The sequence below is a fragment of the Prosopis cineraria genome, unplaced genomic scaffold (genome assembly GCF_029017545.1).
Source record: "Prosopis cineraria cultivar Desert tree isolate PC_DT_omini unplaced genomic scaffold, ASM2901754v1 PC3, whole genome shotgun sequence".
In the NCBI taxonomy this organism is placed as follows: domain Eukaryota; kingdom Viridiplantae; phylum Streptophyta; class Magnoliopsida; order Fabales; family Fabaceae; genus Prosopis; species Prosopis cineraria.
The window spans coordinates 22,006,644-22,023,997 of record NW_026555334.1 but is presented as its reverse complement, the minus strand read 5'-3'; the positions used below and the strand labels follow the sequence as shown (position 1 = coordinate 22,023,997).

General features: G+C 31.6%; 2 protein-coding genes and 1 long non-coding RNA gene across 4 annotated transcripts; all 3 read right to left on the bottom strand.

Moving 5' to 3' along the window:
* Positions 1-1,363: 1,363 nt before the first annotated feature.
* Positions 1,364-4,066, bottom strand: LOC129304806 (peptidyl-prolyl cis-trans isomerase FKBP13, chloroplastic). Its single transcript, XM_054944607.1, has 5 exons — positions 3,563-4,066; positions 3,357-3,449; positions 2,660-2,720; positions 2,481-2,549; positions 1,364-1,511 (listed from the first exon to the last, which is right to left on the bottom strand). The coding sequence occupies exons 1-5, from the start codon at positions 3,980-3,982 to the stop codon at positions 1,447-1,449; spliced, it is 708 nt and encodes a 235-aa protein (XP_054800582.1). The 5' UTR covers positions 3,983-4,066; the 3' UTR covers positions 1,364-1,446.
* Positions 4,067-8,263: 4,197 nt separating this feature from the next.
* LOC129304500 (uncharacterized) lies at positions 8,264-11,167 on the bottom strand. Its single transcript, XR_008591703.1, has 3 exons — positions 11,106-11,167; positions 8,593-9,423; positions 8,264-8,470 (listed from the first exon to the last, which is right to left on the bottom strand). It is a non-coding gene; the product is annotated as an uncharacterized LOC129304500 (long non-coding RNA).
* A 1,216-nt stretch (positions 11,168-12,383) lies between these two features.
* Positions 12,384-15,905, bottom strand: LOC129306708 (uncharacterized). 2 transcript variants are annotated; one of them, XM_054947420.1, is made up of 3 exons: positions 15,825-15,905; positions 13,451-13,618; positions 12,384-12,868 (listed from the first exon to the last, which is right to left on the bottom strand). In XM_054947420.1, the coding sequence occupies exons 2-3, from the start codon at positions 13,616-13,618 to the stop codon at positions 12,671-12,673; spliced, it is 366 nt and encodes a 121-aa protein (XP_054803395.1). In that variant the 5' UTR covers positions 15,825-15,905; the 3' UTR covers positions 12,384-12,670. The 2 variants fall into 2 exon arrangements, with proteins under 2 accessions (XP_054803395.1, XP_054803396.1); XM_054947421.1 differs by lacking the exon at positions 15,825-15,905 and adding an exon at positions 15,498-15,559.
* Between the last annotated feature and the right edge of the window lie 1,449 nt (positions 15,906-17,354).

Genomic DNA, 17,354 nt, shown 5'->3' with positions numbered 1-17,354 from the left:
TTTGATCTGTAAAGCATTATTAACTTTTTGTAGGTCAGAACCCAACAGAAAATACACCGGCGAAGGAGTTCATCATGTAATCTTTTTTTTTTTTTTAAGGCATATGTAAATTTATGTTAATTAATAATTTGATCTCTTATATTTTTTTAATTATTTTAAAAAATAAAATTAACTTTCAAAATAATTTAATATATCATGAATATTGATGATACACACACATGTAACTAAATGAAAACAAATTAAGTTACAAATTAATTTAATTTTTATTAATATAATATTATATCATATTGTGTTTTGTTCTCTCTTTTTTTTTTTGGTAATTTGAGAGTTTATTTTTTTTTTTTACCTACATAATTAAAATTTTTTATTAATTTACATGATTGTTATTAATATCAACAAATTTTAATAATGTAACATCCTTGTTAAACAAGAACCAAATTGGTAACATAACTAAACTTAAGAGATGAAATTGATTAAAAAAAATATCAAATTTGAGAGGACATGATAGTGAATCAAACTTAAGAAATTAAAAATTACATTGTCTTTTTTTATTATTAAATTAATTGTCCCCCCCCCCCAAAAAAAAAGAAGGATAGGCCTGAAAGTAAATATTAAAAAATAAAAAAAAATTAAGTAATAAACTCATAAAATATTGCATTATTATACTCTAACCTCAACGCGATTGCCCGAGATTTGTTGGCAGAAAGAGGATGCCACGTATTGCATTTAATTTACGGAAACATAAAAGGTGAGGAAGTAGTGTATTTTGAATTTTTGATTAAATAAAAGATAAAAGCGCACACAATATCTCTAAATTTTAAATCATATATAAATAACTTCCTTACCTTATAAAACTTAATAATAAACGTCTTTAAACTTTTAAATTTATACAGATAATCTCTAATCATTAAACTTTATTTTTGTATGCATTTAAACCCTCAAATTTTAAGTTATATATAGATAATTAATATATAAAATTAATCACATAAAATAATCTTTATAAATATAAGGCCCTATTTGGTTTGGGGGGGAGGACCCTCCCCTCATTTGGTTAGGAGGAGGGGAGCCCCTCTCCTCCCCTCCCCTCCCCTCTTTTGGTTAGAAGGAGTGGAGGGGAAATTTTTAAAATTTTTCCTCCTCTTCCCTCCAAAGCCTCCCCTCCAAATTGGGAGGAAGCTCCCCTCCCCTCTCCTTCCCTTCCCTCAAAGCAAACAAATCCTAAGAGTTGAGGAGAGTTTATTATAAAGTTTTAAAGATTAAGAAAGTTATACATATAAGGTTCAAACTTCAAGGGAATAATATATAATTTAGTCTAAATAAAATGCAAATTCAATGCCTTTATGTGAGAAATCAAGAGAGGCAATAAAATTAAATAAAAGCTCATTAATCATTATAATTTAAAACAAACTTAGTGTGAGAGAAAGGAAAGAAAAAATATTTTTGTAATCAGGCCTTGCTAATGAACTCCACATCAAATAATAGGACCGCATTGGGAGGGATGATACATGAACCTACATCACACAAAGGACTTTTCAGATACTATTTCCAATTAATTCAAATTTTAAAAAAATCGAATAAAAAACTATAATGTGATGTAGATATTGTAACACAGCAATATAAATAATAATTTGTAAACATAATTTAAAGTATCATATACTCCCTCTATCTCAAATTATAAGACATTTTTAAATAAAATCTCACATATCAATAAACCTTATTAAATACACTTAACAATTTTATCATTATAAAATAAAAATATAAACTTTTAAAAATACCCAACATTTAATATATTGAAAAGAGGAGAAACGGAAAGTAATTATAGAGAGAAAAGTGATAATATTAAAATTGATACATTTAATAAAACATTAATCTATTTAAAGTGTCTTATATTTTAAAATGAAAAAACTCGTTCAAATGTGTTCTAAAATTTGGAATGAAGGTAGTAATATCTTAATCTATACTATGGAGTAAGATTCCATTCATGGACCGAGATATAAATAAAATGTAATTAAAAAGATAAGTGAGAAAATAATCCCACTTGCAGTTTTCGTTAGTTAACAGATGGGACCTTAGATCATACTTCCACTAAAAAAAAATTAAAAAAATTATAAATGAGAAATTGTTCCACTCGTTTTGAATAAAAAATAAATATCTTTAAATAACAATAGTAATAAGGATATAATAAATAATATTTTTTTTGTTTTTTTATAAAATAAAAAAAATCAATCCATTTCTCAATGTTACACAAAGAGCTCTTAGAAAGAAGAGGATTGAAGAAGACCAAGAACTCTTAGTTCAAACCAATATCAGCTAAAACTATACATTTTTTTCACACATTAAATACGATAAAATATGTGATAAGTTGCACTACTCACAAGTATAATTCGTTTCTAAAATGTTAGTTTGAAATACTACCTCCAGAGCTAGAGCATATATATATATATATATATAGAGTCAAAAAGGAAAAGATGTGGACTTGCCTCCTCTACAACCAGCACCTCTTGAGCCGTATGCAAGTTCTGGAGGAATTTTCAATGTTCGCTTACCTCCTATATATTTTATATAAACGCACATATCATGGGTGATTGAAATTTGAAAATCTTAGAAAAAGCATGGCATGTTGCAAACAAAACCAATGAATTCAGAGTTGAAAAAGTACCTGCAAGCATGGGAGGTATTCCATCACCTCCTAATATCCCTTCATCCCATCCTTTGATCACCTGTTCTCATTAATAATAATAATAACAATAATAATAATAATAATAATAATAATAATAATAGAAGAAGAAGAAGAATGCATCAATCCATTTGTTATTTCTCAAACTTTCCTGGATTCTATCTTGTTCACCCCATATAGAGGTTCTGTAATCATAACCTTAGAATGCAGAATATGAAGATAACTCTGGGCTGGAATGTGTTGCTGAGCGCTAAATGGACATTATTACCAGCAGTGAAATGATGATTGTGTCCTCTTTACTTTCAAACTTGATTCCTCAAAATTTAGCAATTACAAGGTCCAACAAGCTAGCATACAAGTATTTCTGTGATTAGGTGTTACTTCAACATGCAATGACAATTTCATAGAGCAGTGTATCACTCTAGTAAATGAAGTTACAAGGAATATATCAACACTAATCATTCTGCATCCAGTAGACAGAATGTGAGAATGATAAGTATATAGTGTATACATGCATATATAGTCTACTTTAATTTTCATTGATATATTCCTTGTCTGTTAAACCTTAGATAAACGCAATTAAGATTTGAGACTAATTAAAGAGTATCTTCTTGAGAGCAAAACATGAATCTAGTCGATTATTATTACTACCATTGGGAAGCACAAAAGATTAGCATACCTCCCCAACGCCCACACGGAATGTAAGAGGCTTGCCACGATTATAGCTGCTGTCAAAAATTTTCCCATTCTCTAATTTCCCTACATAATGCGCCTATTCACTCACACACACAAACACAAAGAGGATCAACAAGAAATCACGTCATTTCAATTTCGCCAGAATCGATTCTAAAACCAGAGGAATAATGTGATTAGAACACAGAAAACCTTAATGAGCTGTCCCTTAGCAGCTTGAGGACCAGATCCGACGAGTTTATCACAGAAGGCGATACCTGAAGCAGCAACTGTCAGGTCGCATGGAGCTGCTGCTTCGGCTGCTGACGTGGCTTGTGGTAGTGAATGAAGCACAACATTGCAAAGGCCAAATCCAAACGCAAGCCCTAATGCTTCTCGTCGCTTAAACTGTGAGGTTGCGCTCGTGTTGCGCTTGTCATCGGCCGGTCTTTGCAGGATTACTGAGGGATGATTTCTTGAGAATGGGATGAAATTGGACGGCTTCGTTGGAGAATCATTGTTTTGACTTTGAGAGAGGAAGCAACAAGTACTGAATTTGGGTTTGGAGAGGCCTGTTTTGATGCGTACGCAAGGAGAAGAAGCAGGAGATAAAGAATATAGCAACGTAATCATTTCCAGAAAAACCAGAGTAAAGCCCTGTAGTATAGTGTTGTGCAGAGGATCATTGGCTTCAACACAATGGATTTTGTGGTGGAAATTGCCTCTTCGTGAAAATATCAGAAACTGTCCGATATCGATACTGTACTTTGGGTTGGGCTAATTCTTTAAATTAAACCCATAAGCCCGCTTTTGATATCAAAAATAAAATGAGGGAGGAAATATAATTTTAAATTTCTGTATTTTGTTCATATTTTATTATTAATTTTTTTTTAGTATTTCAGGTTCTTATATTTTGTTTTTATGCTCTAGATCCTTCCAAAGTCTCTACACTTTATTCATGAAGGAACCTAAAACACTGAAAAATAAAAATATAGAAAGCTAAAATACAAAAAAAGGTAGAGGGATCAGTAGTAAAATACAAGAACTAGTTATATTTTTCCTAAAATGGGAGTGAAAACATCGCCCAACAGCCAGTCATTATTAGAAGAGACTATAACTATTTAAACATGATATCAAAATATCTTTGAAAGGATTATTTTCAATAAAATCTAATTATATTTAAATTTCATATAATTAGATGGTCATACATATACATATATATGTAGTATTTGAATATCTCAATTCATATGAATAAATAAAATAATGTATCCGTACCTAAATAATCCATGGATCATTTGAGAAAGCTCGATTACCTCAAGTGTAGACAGATGCACAACCCACTAGTCCCTAGAGTCTTCAGAGAGTGCAGAGATAATGAAGCAGAAGAATGAGTCATGTGTTTGCAGTTATCGACTGATCGACTTATATAGATCAGATCGATAACTGCCTTATTAAATAATTAAATAATTATTATCTATTATCTCTGACTCAGTCAGTTAATAGATAGAAAATAACTGACAGTTACTAGGTTTTGGGTTGAGCCTCTGCCCATTAGGTTCACTTGTGTGGTCTACCTATCACGGTCCACACAAGATTATAAGGACCAATATGCTTGGACTCATTAATGAATGTTAATCTATAATAAAATTCCAACAATTTCTCACTTGGATTGCATTAATTAAGCAAGTTGTATAAACAAGCTACAAACAAAATTCAGAAATGAAACTCCATAAAATTACTGGATCCTATGGAAAAACAAGTGATATAATGTCTCATAATTTGAATAAAATATGAAATTTTATTTTAAACACAGCTCAGTAAAATAACAACATAAATCATTAATTCTTATAGGGAAACAAGTGGCATGCATAGCGTACCACAACAGAATCATTGAATCCTATGGGGATACAAATGATATAGATGTATCTAACTGAACTGAACATAAATCACAAAAGAAAAATAAAGCCTAAAGAGAAATTGCAATACAAAAGGTTTTCAAACTCCTACTAAACCAGGGCATCAAAGGAATTCACAATATCCATACAAGTTACATGATTTTGAAAAACTTCTACAAGTAAGCCCTTAGTCAGCGAATCTGCAAGCATCTGCGTGTCAGGAATGTGTACTACACGAGTCTAAGACTCAATAATTTTCTCTTTCACAAACATAAGTTTGATATCAAAATGCTTTGTACGACTAGAATTTCTATGGTTGTTAGCATAGTATACTGCAAATTTGTTATCACAGTAAATGGTTAGAGGACATGATATTGACTCAACTAGGCGTATGTCAGATATCAACTTCCTTAGCTATATAGCGTGATGTGTAGTCTCAAAACAATCAATATACTCAGCTTCTACAAATGAAACTACTGTAAGTGTTTGTTTCACACTTTTCCAAGAAACAACTCCTCCAAACAACATGAAAATGTAGCTGGTGGTGGATTTACAATCATCCAGACAAGAGGCAAAATCTAAATCTGAAAAGCCAACAATTTTAAGATCTTCTAATCCCTTAAAGTCATAATTAGAATACCCAACAACCTCAAGAGAATTTGACTTTCTGTAAGTCAACATATAATTCTTCATACCTTGAAGATACCTCATAACTTTCTTAATAGCCTTCCAATGATCCAGACCTAGATCATTTAAGTATCGACCTAGCACTCCAATGGCAAAGGCTATATCTGATCGAGTACACACTTGAACATACATAAGGCTGCCAACAACGGAAGTATATGGTATCTTTCTCATTTCAGCCCTCTTCTTATCATCCTTGGGACACTGTAACTCTGACAAAAGCTCACCTTTCTGTATAGGAGCAGGTAAGGGAAAACATGAATCCATTCTAAATTTCTTAAATACCTGCTCAATATAGGTGATTTGTGATAAACTAAGAATACCACGAGATCTATCACGATGAATCTATATCCCAAGAACAAAGGAGGCTTCATCCATATCCTACATGTCAAAATGGCAAGACAATAGGTGTTTTATCTCATTGAGAAAATTCATTAAATTTCTGGCTAACAAGATATCATCAACATAGAGGATGAGAAGGGTAAAATTGTTCCCATCAAACTTTGATAGATACACTAATCTGAGACATTCTCGATAAAATTGAATGAGGTGATAACTTCATTAAACTTTAGATATCATTGCTTAGAGGCCTGTTTTAGCCTATAGATGGATCTCTTCAATCTACACACGAGGTGTTCTTTACCAGATTCAACAAAACCATTAGGTTGTGTCATGTAGACTTCTTCATACAAATCGTCATTCAAGAATGCAGTCTTGACATCCATCTGGTGAAGATTAAGATTAAACTGTGCAACTAAAGCCATTACCACTCTAAAAGCATCTTTGGTGGATACCGGAGAGAAGGTCTCTGTGTCATCAATACCTTTTTCTGGTTGTAGCCCTTAGCTTAAGTCTGGCTTTGTATTTATCAATTTCACCTCTAGCTCCTCCTTTTATTTTAAAGACTCACTTATAACCCACTAGTCTAAAACCTTTTGATAGCTCTACAAGCTCCCATACGTGATTGCGGTACAAAGAGGCAATTTCTTCACTCATAGTCTCCAACCATTCAGAAGAATGCAAGCAAAAAAGAGCCTCTTGGTAAGATATTAGGTCTAAACTATCAATAGCATCTGAATCAAATTCTTGTAAATACACCATGTAATCATCTGGAATGGTAGACTTGTGAACCCTTTAGGACTGTCTTGGTTCAATAACCAAATCTCTATTACCCTCTAAAGGTGGTTCATCTTCAGCTTCATCCTGATCCACGGCATTATTTATGTCAACTTGAGGGGTTGTCAAAATAGGCATAGGCAAAATATTGCTTTTGTCATGTAAAGTAATATGCCTGGGCACAGAGCTCCTACTGTCTAAGACATCTTCAAAGAAATAAGCTTGGTAAGATTCAATTACCCTAGTAGTGTAATTTGGACAATAGAATCTGTACTCATGAGATCTGATGCAATAGCCAATAAAGAAACCATCAACAGTTTTAGCATCAAGCTTCATCTATTGTGGATTGTAAGGTTTTACTTGTGCTTTACAACCCCAAACTCACATATGTTTCAGTACAGGAGTCCTTCCAAAATATAACGTGTATGGAGTCTTTGGAACTGACTTGCTAGGAACTTGATTCAAAATATAAACATCGATTTTAAGTGAATCACCCCACAATAATTCCGGCAGGGAGGAGTAACTGATCATGCTTCTAGCCATATCCATGAGAGTATGATTTTGCCTTTCTGCAATCCCATTTTGCTCGGGGTGTCAGGCATAGAATACTGAGCTTCAATGCTATACTCTTGAAGGTACAAAGCGAATGGCCCATGGTTTCTGCCAATCTCAGTATATCTCCCATAAAATTTCCCTCCTCTGTCAGATCTCACACATTTAATCAACTTACCAGATTTCAATTCGATTGCTACTTTAAGGTCTTGAATGCATTAAGAGACTCGCCCTTTTTACGTAAGAATTCAATCCATCTATGACGAGAGTAATCATCTGTGAATGTGATAAAATATCTAAAACCACCCATAGCCAAAACTGTGATAAGTCCATAGATGTCAGTATGGATTAGGTCTAAAGTGTTTTTAAACCTCTTTACCCCTTTGGTTCTAGCTCTAGCAGGAAATTTTTCCTTTATACAGTTAACACAAGTCTCAAAATTTGAGAAATCAAGGTCTTGTAAGACACTATGCTTGGCCATGCGTTCCAATCTCTCTCTAGAAATATGACCCAAACGATGATGCCATAACATGAAGGAATTATCATTGGGCCTTTGACGTTTATGCCCAATGGCAACATTAATATGGAGATTAGAAAGTTCAAGTAACCAATCATTCAATTGATATAATGGAATCAAAACAAATATCAATTTTCTCATTTCCTTGAAAGAATGAATAGCCACAAATATTCAATGCAGAAGTTGAAATTAAATTCCTCTTCGCAGAAGGTATATAAATAACATTGTTCAAATTTAAACATGACCAGAATTTAAATACAAAAAAATAGTTCCAATGTATTCAACTGATGCCTTGCTCCCTGCTATGCCAAAAACTGACTTCTATGCCTCACTTGGAACCTTCTGGTTTCTTAGCCCCTGTAGAGAGTTCACAACATGTACAGTGGCACCAGAATCCAACCACCATGAGTGAAAGAAAGTTTTAATAGTGTTAGATTCAAAACAAACTAGAGCTAAAGAGGCAGTTTGAAGAATTGTACCTTCACTTTCTTATTTGTTCTTTAGTTTGACGCAATTAGCTTTAATGTGACCCGGTTTCTTGCAATAATTGCATAACCCTTTAAAGGGTTTCTTCCTCAACTTCTTACTCTTACCCCCATCCTTCTTAAAAGTTGGATTATTGAGCTTTGGAGCCTCATGCTTCTTCCCCTTTTTCTTGTACGACCCTCGAGATTTGCTACTAGAGCCATGAGAAACATAGTTTATTGAGTGAGAGAAATTCTTCTTTATAGCTTCCTCTTCTTAAGTAACTATTGACATCATCTGGTCAATAAACTATTCAGTTTCTTGTGAGTTGTATGAAGTCCTCAAGAATGCGTATTCTGATGGTAGTGATTGAAGAATACGGTAAACTAAGGTACTTTCACCCAAATCAATCCCATATGACTTAAGCTTGTTGTAGTAATGAACAAGCTTCAAAATATGCTCCCTGACACCAGAAACTTTGTCATATCAAGTATTGTCAAGAAGTAATAAATAGTAGTTCTTTTGAGTCTTGTCAAGCTTCTTGTATTTATTACCAACAACTTTCAAGTATTCCACTATAGTATCCTTTTTAGAAACGCTGTCCTTAATTTCCTTTTCAATTGTGTACTTGATGATCGCAAGATAGAACCAATTGGACTCACTCCATTGTTTATGGAAGACCATTTTAGAAGCACTGAACTCAGAAGAGAAATCTGCAGGCTTGGGCTCTTTCAGATCTAAATCTTTCTCAAAGATGATCAGATACATATTCAGAGACTCTTTTTAGTCATCATAGTTAGTCCCATTGAGAGCATTCACAAAGGATAGTTGCACAAAAACAGAAACTGAAATCATAAAATAGAAAATGAAAAATATTAATTCTGCGTGCATAACATAATTATAAAACATAATTTCCCAACAAGTGATTATCAATTATGCAACTATAATCATGCACCCAAAAAGGCTCAAACACTATAAAGATTTAGCTCATATAAAAGTCCAAACAAAATAATGCATTAAATATTTTCAAACTTATATGGTACAATAAATATCTAACACATTAAAGGAGTGCTATTAGCCTATCTTAAAAACTAACCATCAAAATCACATTAATAATATCACACCTATAGGATATGTCCATTATCAATGCTACAAGATCCTAAGGATTATCAATAATTCACAAAGTCACAAATTTTATGACCTTAGGACAAAACAAAATTATTTTAAAAGTTCTTGGGGTCTTTTGGGAATTAGAGAACAAATTTGGGACTTAAATGGAATTTTGAAAAAGTGTCCAGGTGTAAATAGGTAATTCTGGAAGAGATTTGGATCAAAATTGCAATTCTGGAAGTTAAGGGACCCAAAATAAAATTTCAAAAAATTTATTAGGGTTACAAAAGAAATTCCAAAAATTATAGGCTGAAGAAGGTAATTTTGTCCTGTGATCAAAACGTAATTAACAAAAATATAGTAGTTTTTTTTTTGGTGTATTGTACTAGGCCTATATGATTTGGGCCAGTACTAGTTTCTTTATAAAATTATGTGGTCCAGCCTACTAGAAACAAAACTGCTCCCCTCTTTTTTTAATTGTGATTTAGACCCATACGAAAATGGCCCTAGAACTTGTGGAACCGGATCCCTAAGATTCGATTCCTGACCCTGTTCTGGGTCTTCTCCAGCGGCGAGCTGGAACCAGAAGGACACCATCATCTAGACGGACGGGGGGACCATCGCCGGCGACCAACCACGACATTGTCCCTATCTCCGACGGTGTGAACCAAAGCCAGGGGAGAACGACGAGCGACGCCATCGCCATAAAGGAGCAGTGATTGTCCGTGACTCTGACAGCTTCTTTGACGACGTGAACCAAAGGCAAGAGAGATTCTATGTCGGATTCCAGAAAGATTACAAATCCATATCGAATTTGGTAACTAGATCAGATTCATAGTTTCGCATGCATTAAAGAATTGAGATATATAGGTTTAAAATTCTTTAACTAAGGCTCTAATGCCACATGTAGTATTTGAATATCTCAATTCATATGAACAAGTAAAGTAAAATATGCGTACTTGAAGAATTCATTAATCACTTGAGAAAGCTCGATTACCTCGAGTGTAGACAAATACACAACCTACTGGTCCCTAGAGTCTTCAGAGAGTGTAGAGATAAGAAGCAAAAGAATGAGTCGTAAATTTGCAGTTATCGACTGATTGACTTATATAGATTAGATCAGTAACCGTCTTATTAAATAATTAAATAATTATTATCTATTATCTCTGACTCAGTCAGTTAAGAGATAGGAAATAACTGACGACTACTGGGTTGTGAATTGGGCTTCTGCCCATTGGACTTACTTGTGTGGTCCACCTATCACCGTTCATACAAAATCATAAGGACCAATCTGCTTGGGCTCATTAATTAATGTTAATCCATAATAAAATTTCAATAATATATATATATATAGCCAGTAAAGGTTTATGGGATTTAGCTTCAAATCTCGATAAGAGAACACATTTGGGAGGCAAACCTGTGAGCAGTTTTGTAATTGCTCTTTGCGTCCAACTGCATGCCTTGACCTCGTGAACCCTTAAAAACCAATTTATCTAAATTTACAATAAATAAATAACAAGATCATAAATTTATAAATAAATAAAAAGTGGAGAAATCCTTGTGTGCTCTACAAATTTTTAAATTTTAAATTTAGAAATGATCATTATGAACGAAATTTGAACTTTTGAAAATGACGAACAGCGTTCATCCACATTAATATAGATAGCATAGAAGCAATGCATTCGTCGTTGCTTACAAAATATTTTATAAAAGTTCATGTTTAGGCTTTTTTTTTTTCTTTTTTAAATCTTGATGTTTAGTTCCTAGCAACATTGACATTTGATATAGTAAGCCTAACATTTATGCTAATAGTTATCAGATTTTCTAATTAAAACATACCAAATATGTAATACTATTTTTACTAGTAACATGATAAAGGTATAATTTGAATAAGGGTTAAAAAATATTTTTACCTTTCAATTATTTGCGTAGGATCATTTGGTATCTTAAGTTTTCATATGATGTAATTTTCTCTTTTAACTTTTGAAACTAGGATGTTGGATACCTTGCTATGAAAGAAATTAACTTTAATTATTAGTTAATTTAAAAAATTTCAAAAACTACCTAACAATTACAAGAAAAAAAGACTTTAAAAAGAACTTAATTGATATTAATTTTTTATTAAATGTTTATTTATAATTTTATGAGTCCTTTATTGTAAATTTTTAGGTTATTTTTTGAAATTTTTTGCATTAATTAACGGTCAAAATTAATTTTTTTAACAATATGGTACCTAATGCATAATTTTTAAAAGTTGAAAAAAAAAAATTACATTACATGAAAATTTATAATATCAAACATTTCTAAACAAATAGTTTAAAGACAAAAATATTCTGTAACCCTTTAAATAACTATATATGATTCTTACAACTCAAAACCATAAAATTGACAATTTTATAGAATTCTACCTTTTCGGTTATTAAAAAAAAAAAAGGAACTATAGCACATGCCTTGATTGTAAAAGTTAACCTGAAAAAAAAAATAATGGCAAAAATATACCTTTGGGTATTTCCCTTTACGCATGATTTTATTTTTATGATTTAATTTTATAAAATATCTTTTTAATACTCAAACCCTAAAATTATTAGTTTCATTAAAAAAATATTGACATTAAATTTTTAAATGCAAATAGAACATTATCAAATGTTGATTTAATAATAATGATTGACATCATTTGACACCAGCAATGCTAGGATTAGAAGATTAAAAAAGCCGGTTTATAAAATTAATGGACCAAACTGAAACATTATATAAAATTAGAGACAAGAAATGTATACCTTTGCCAAATAAGAAACTGTGCTAAGTCTAGTCATCAAGACCAAATGCAAAGCCCACATGCCATAGAAGATCCAAAAGAAAACATGGATTGGACAGCAAGGGATCATACATGGGATCTCTAGCAGTGTCAATCATTAGAGCTAGTATAGCTTCATCATTGAGTCCCTTGGTATGTACACATAAAATGATGATGATCAGAAGCTTTCAGGGGGACTTTGGTTTGGAAGGAAAATTCACTGTCTTTGCCTGCACAGAGGCGGGCTTTGTAAACCAAGTGGAATACAGAAACTGCTTATGAGCCCCTACATGGTTGCATATCAGGCGAACTTTCTGCCTCTCTCTCATCCATCTCAGTACTATCTTCATGTGCCTCTTGCACGTCAAATCTTTCAATCCAACTTCCTGCACAGAGTCATAGCCCTCAATCAATAACTACTCCTATAGAAAAGCAACCAATCCTCTGATCCAGCTTGCAAGACACTTCCAACCATATTTCACATACCAATAAAAGTAGTTATCTCCTTACTTCCATGAAAAATTAACATGTCTTTCCATTTTTTGCTCTTAGCCCCTTTATTATGAAGAGTGAGGATAAGTGTTCAGTTACATTATATTTCTCATGTCCACATTAATTAATACATAAGTAAATTTGAAAAAAATAGTTTCAAAAAGTACTAGGTGTCCTATTTTTTGACCAAGTTTAGCTGGAAAAAAATATTTTACAATTTGGACCGGAAGGAGTATATACAAAGGTGACTTAATAAACCAAAATCAGAGTATCCTTCTTATGATCACCTATCAAGACGAAACAGTTTATAAAATGAAAATACAATGGGTATACCAAGCCAAAAAGTTTCAACTTGATAATCATAGACCTCACTAATATTTAGTATGTGTTTAAACTCAGACAGACAAGCAAGTGGAGTGGAATTCAACAACTATTTCAGAAACCATATAAAAAAGGCAATATGTTCAGCTTCTAACCTTCACATGTTCCCATGTCTCTGCAACAGTGAGAGGGCCATGCTCCTTCACAATATCAAAAAGAACCCTAGTGATTGTTTGCCTCTGCTCTGGTGGGGTTTTAAGCTCTATTGGTTTCATCTTTGGCTTTGATGTCTTAGCTGCATACCTAATCGCTGTCCCAAACATCTATGAAGAAATGACAAAATGTATTGTGTAAGAAAATTTTGAATACTTATACCATGTTTTTGAGGCTGAGATTTTCCTGAAAAGAGCTGAGCCTAGGACTGAGTGAAATATCCCATAGAATTGTAAGATAGAAAAGAGAGGGGGAGAAAAAAAAGTTCCCAGTAATATGTATGCCATGCTGGTGAAAACTTGATTACACTTCCGACCAGAAGGATCAAGAACCAATTTAGAGAGAATAGTGGAAAATGGACCAACTTCTATGATAGAATCAATAATTTAGATTTTTTATTTATTTTTTATGTTTTGCAAAGAACAAGGAACTAGTTCACAATTGAAGAATTTGTCAAAACCAACTCCATTAATTTTCTCATGAGCAAGACAGGAATTACATTAAACTTGTCAGACAGGAAAACTTAATTGAATATTAAACTTGCATCCTTTTGGAACTAGGAATTACATTATACATGCACATCATCCAGATATTATGGATCAACGCACTTATATTCTTCCTCTAACAACATAACCTGAAGAATTGATAGAACATATCAATGTAATTTAAATACTGCACTGCAAAAGCTCATAGACTTGATATTAGTTGAGATTCAAACAAATCCGCTCATATGCCAGTGAAGCTTGAAGAACTATCAAGAACAGATATATGCCAGTAAAAACTCTTAAATAGACTTTAAAATTTACCCATGAAATGATAGAATTCATTCCAATGGGAAAAGCCAGTAATTTGGCAAATATTGTATAGGAAATCAATGAGCAAACAGCTTACACAACATTGGCCGTAATTTTGAAGGTAAGCCCAATGTTCATTTTTTATGCATATAGAATGACCAAAACGAGTATTAAAATGTTGTGTGGATAGTTTCAACTATAGCAAGGATAGTCATCGAATTTGAAAAGCACTAGAAGTACGGGTACCACAAAATTTTATCAAACACAAGTATGTAATTTTGGCTGTCATTGAAGAAAGAAACAAGCCAAAACAGTTAAGTCACAGCATTCCCTAAAAGAGTCTTAAATATGAAATACTACTTGAAGAACTCAAATAAGGGAAAACTTGCTACCACACTGCAGTGAAAATTGATTTTTTACATTTGCAAACAAAATCTTAAATTCTTAATATGAAATACCACTTGCAGAACTCAAACAATTGAAAACTTGCTCCCACACTGCAGTGAAAATAGATTTACATTTGCAAACAAAAAGAAAGTTCTGAAGATTTTTCTCTTTTGGCCAGAAGTTCTGAAGAATTATAACAAAAAAATTTTAATGCAGCAGGAAAAGCCCAAAAACCTAAAGCACAGTTATAACAATTATCCATTTTTTGAGCCAAAATTTAATAATTCAAAGACTTAAATTGATTGATTCATCAGTTTCAACTAAAAAGAATTTCTTCACAAAAAAAAAAAAAAGTCCCACATGATAATCCAAGCTAGCCAAGACCATCATATCATCATCGTAGCTCATACTAAGAACTTTAATAGCAGCATGAAAATGATTGCTTAACTTCTTTTCTGCAAGTTAACAGACCCTCTTAGGTGGCAAATGGTATGTAGTGATATTGACCCAGTCATCTCACATAATATTATATCTCGGAAGTTAGGATTGGAAGACAGCGTCTAGTATGTTGTTTTACGATAATAAGGGGGCATTTGAGAAAACTCCCTCATATCACATCCCAAAGTGTTATCTGATATGAAAGCCTAAATATTTTATCATCTCAGATCACCGGTTTGTAAAGGATAAATAACGGTTTGAATAGGATAATACTTTACTATGAAGGAGATTAGGAGAACATGAACAGAAGAGCAAATGGAGAAGATAATATTCCATTTTAGTTTCAGCTCAAAGGTGCGAGGAAGGATACCCAAGTTGAAACGCTCAAATCGTACCCATGCTATGCCTTTCACCTTCTGAAATTTTTTCCTGCTAGAAATGAACTTCGCTCTTATATTTCAAGTTATACATAACAATTTTCTACCAAGATTTCCAGCTCAAGCCTGGAAAATTTGTTAGTGACCAGAAATTTACTAATTATTATTGACTAATTATGTTTGGACCATTACTCAATCCGTTTCCAGAGGAAACTTTACCAGAAAATTAATCGAACCACCGAAAAATAGCGTTTGGACAGAACAATAATCAACTAAAGAAAGGAAAAAAAATAAGTCCACCAAACCAGGCAAAAACTCACCGGACGCTGAGCAGAAATCGAGAGCTCGGGGACAAAGCAAATAGGGTCGGAGAACTGCAAAGCCGGTTCTGTTTATCTTTGTTAAATGAAAAAAAAAAAAAAATCATTTTAATCTGATTATTACTCAGTTATAATTTAATTTTTAAATTTTAATTTATTATAATTTAATTTTAAAATTTTGTGTCTCTATAATTCCAACCACTTAAATATTAATATTTATATTTTAAAAAATAAAATTATAAAAATTAAAAATATTTTAATCTTTTAATTTTTATAATATTTAAAAATTAAAAAATTATAATTATAATATTTTAAACATTTAACATTTGTAATATTTATAATATTAGTAATAAAATTATAAAATTTAAAATTATGTTAAAATTTATTATTAATTTTTTAAATTATTAAACTCTTTTAATCTTTATAAATATTATAAATATTAAATGTTTAAAATATTTTAAGTTTTTATACTTTTATTTTTTAAAATATAGAGATTAATATTTAAATGATTAAAATCATAATGACTAAATTATAAAGAAAAAAGTTTAAGGATTGAGTTATAATTAAATTAAAACTATAAAAATTAAGTTATAATGAGTTAAAATTTAAAAATTGAATTACAATTAGACCAAAATTATAAAGACTAAATAATTAATTTTTTCTTATTAAATAAATTATAATTACAAAATTGGATAAATAATATATAAACTTAAGGTTTTTATATATATAGCCTATATTATAGGATCAACCTAAAAAATAGTTCAATATTTATTATATTTTGCATTATGATCAATTTATTATATTTGTCAATAATATACCATTGTATATCAATGATAAACCCTTCTAAATTTTCAATTATAAACCTCTTGTATGTCATTGATAAACTCCTTATATATCAATATGAACCAACAATACTCTCAAATGTTTAAAAATTTAGTTCATATTTTTTAGCACAAGATTATTTTTAAATAGTAGGCAATTTATCCTATAATCTTTAACATAAAATTAATTATGGTTTGAATATAAAATTAATACATCTGTTAATAAAAAAGAACTTAAAATTAATATCTAATTGCTAGCATGATAAAATATATGGTTGAAAAACCCCAAACAATATACATAATTTGGAGTTTAAGAAATATTCTCATAAATTTTAAACAATATCTAAAACACTTAGGATCTTTTTCTCAGTTCATATAATTAATCTATCTTCTCCCTTCTCTCCCTCCATCACCCTTCTGGTTTTACATCAATGGACATTGAAGTAGCCAGTTTCAATCCCATTTTGCTCCCCACAGAAACTTATTTAAATAGTATCCAACTTGTTGCCAAAGTCAAATCTACCACATCTACTCTTTTTCCCCTTTATCCTCTTGATTTTGCATCAATTAGCACTCAATCCCTCGTGCAAATGCACAAGCAGCATATACTTATACTTTACATAATCAAAAAATGGTTCCATAGTCAATCTCTATAGCAAAGAAATTTCAATAACCTGTAAATGCAAAATATAATTTCTACACAAATTTA

Bases quoted from the DNA above. Each gene is read 5' to 3' on its own strand.
- LOC129304806 (XM_054944607.1), bottom strand. From the start codon at position 3,982: ATGATTACGTTGCTATATTCTTTATCTCCTGCTTCTTCTCCTTGCGTA. The intron at 3,450-3,562 runs GTTTTCTGTGTT...GTGAGTGAATAG, and splicing joins CTAAGGGACAGCTCATTAAG to GCGCATTATGTAGGGAAATT. The intron at 2,550-2,659 runs GTACTTTTTCAA...TAAAATATATAG, and splicing joins AATACCTCCCATGCTTGCAG to GAGGTAAGCGAACATTGAAA.
- LOC129306708 (XM_054947420.1), bottom strand. From the start codon at position 13,618: ATGTTTGGGACAGCGATTAGGTATGCAGCTAAGACATCAAAGCCAAAG. The intron at 12,869-13,450 runs GTTAGAAGCTGA...GACTCTGTGCAG, and splicing joins AGACATGGGAACATGTGAAG to GAAGTTGGATTGAAAGATTT.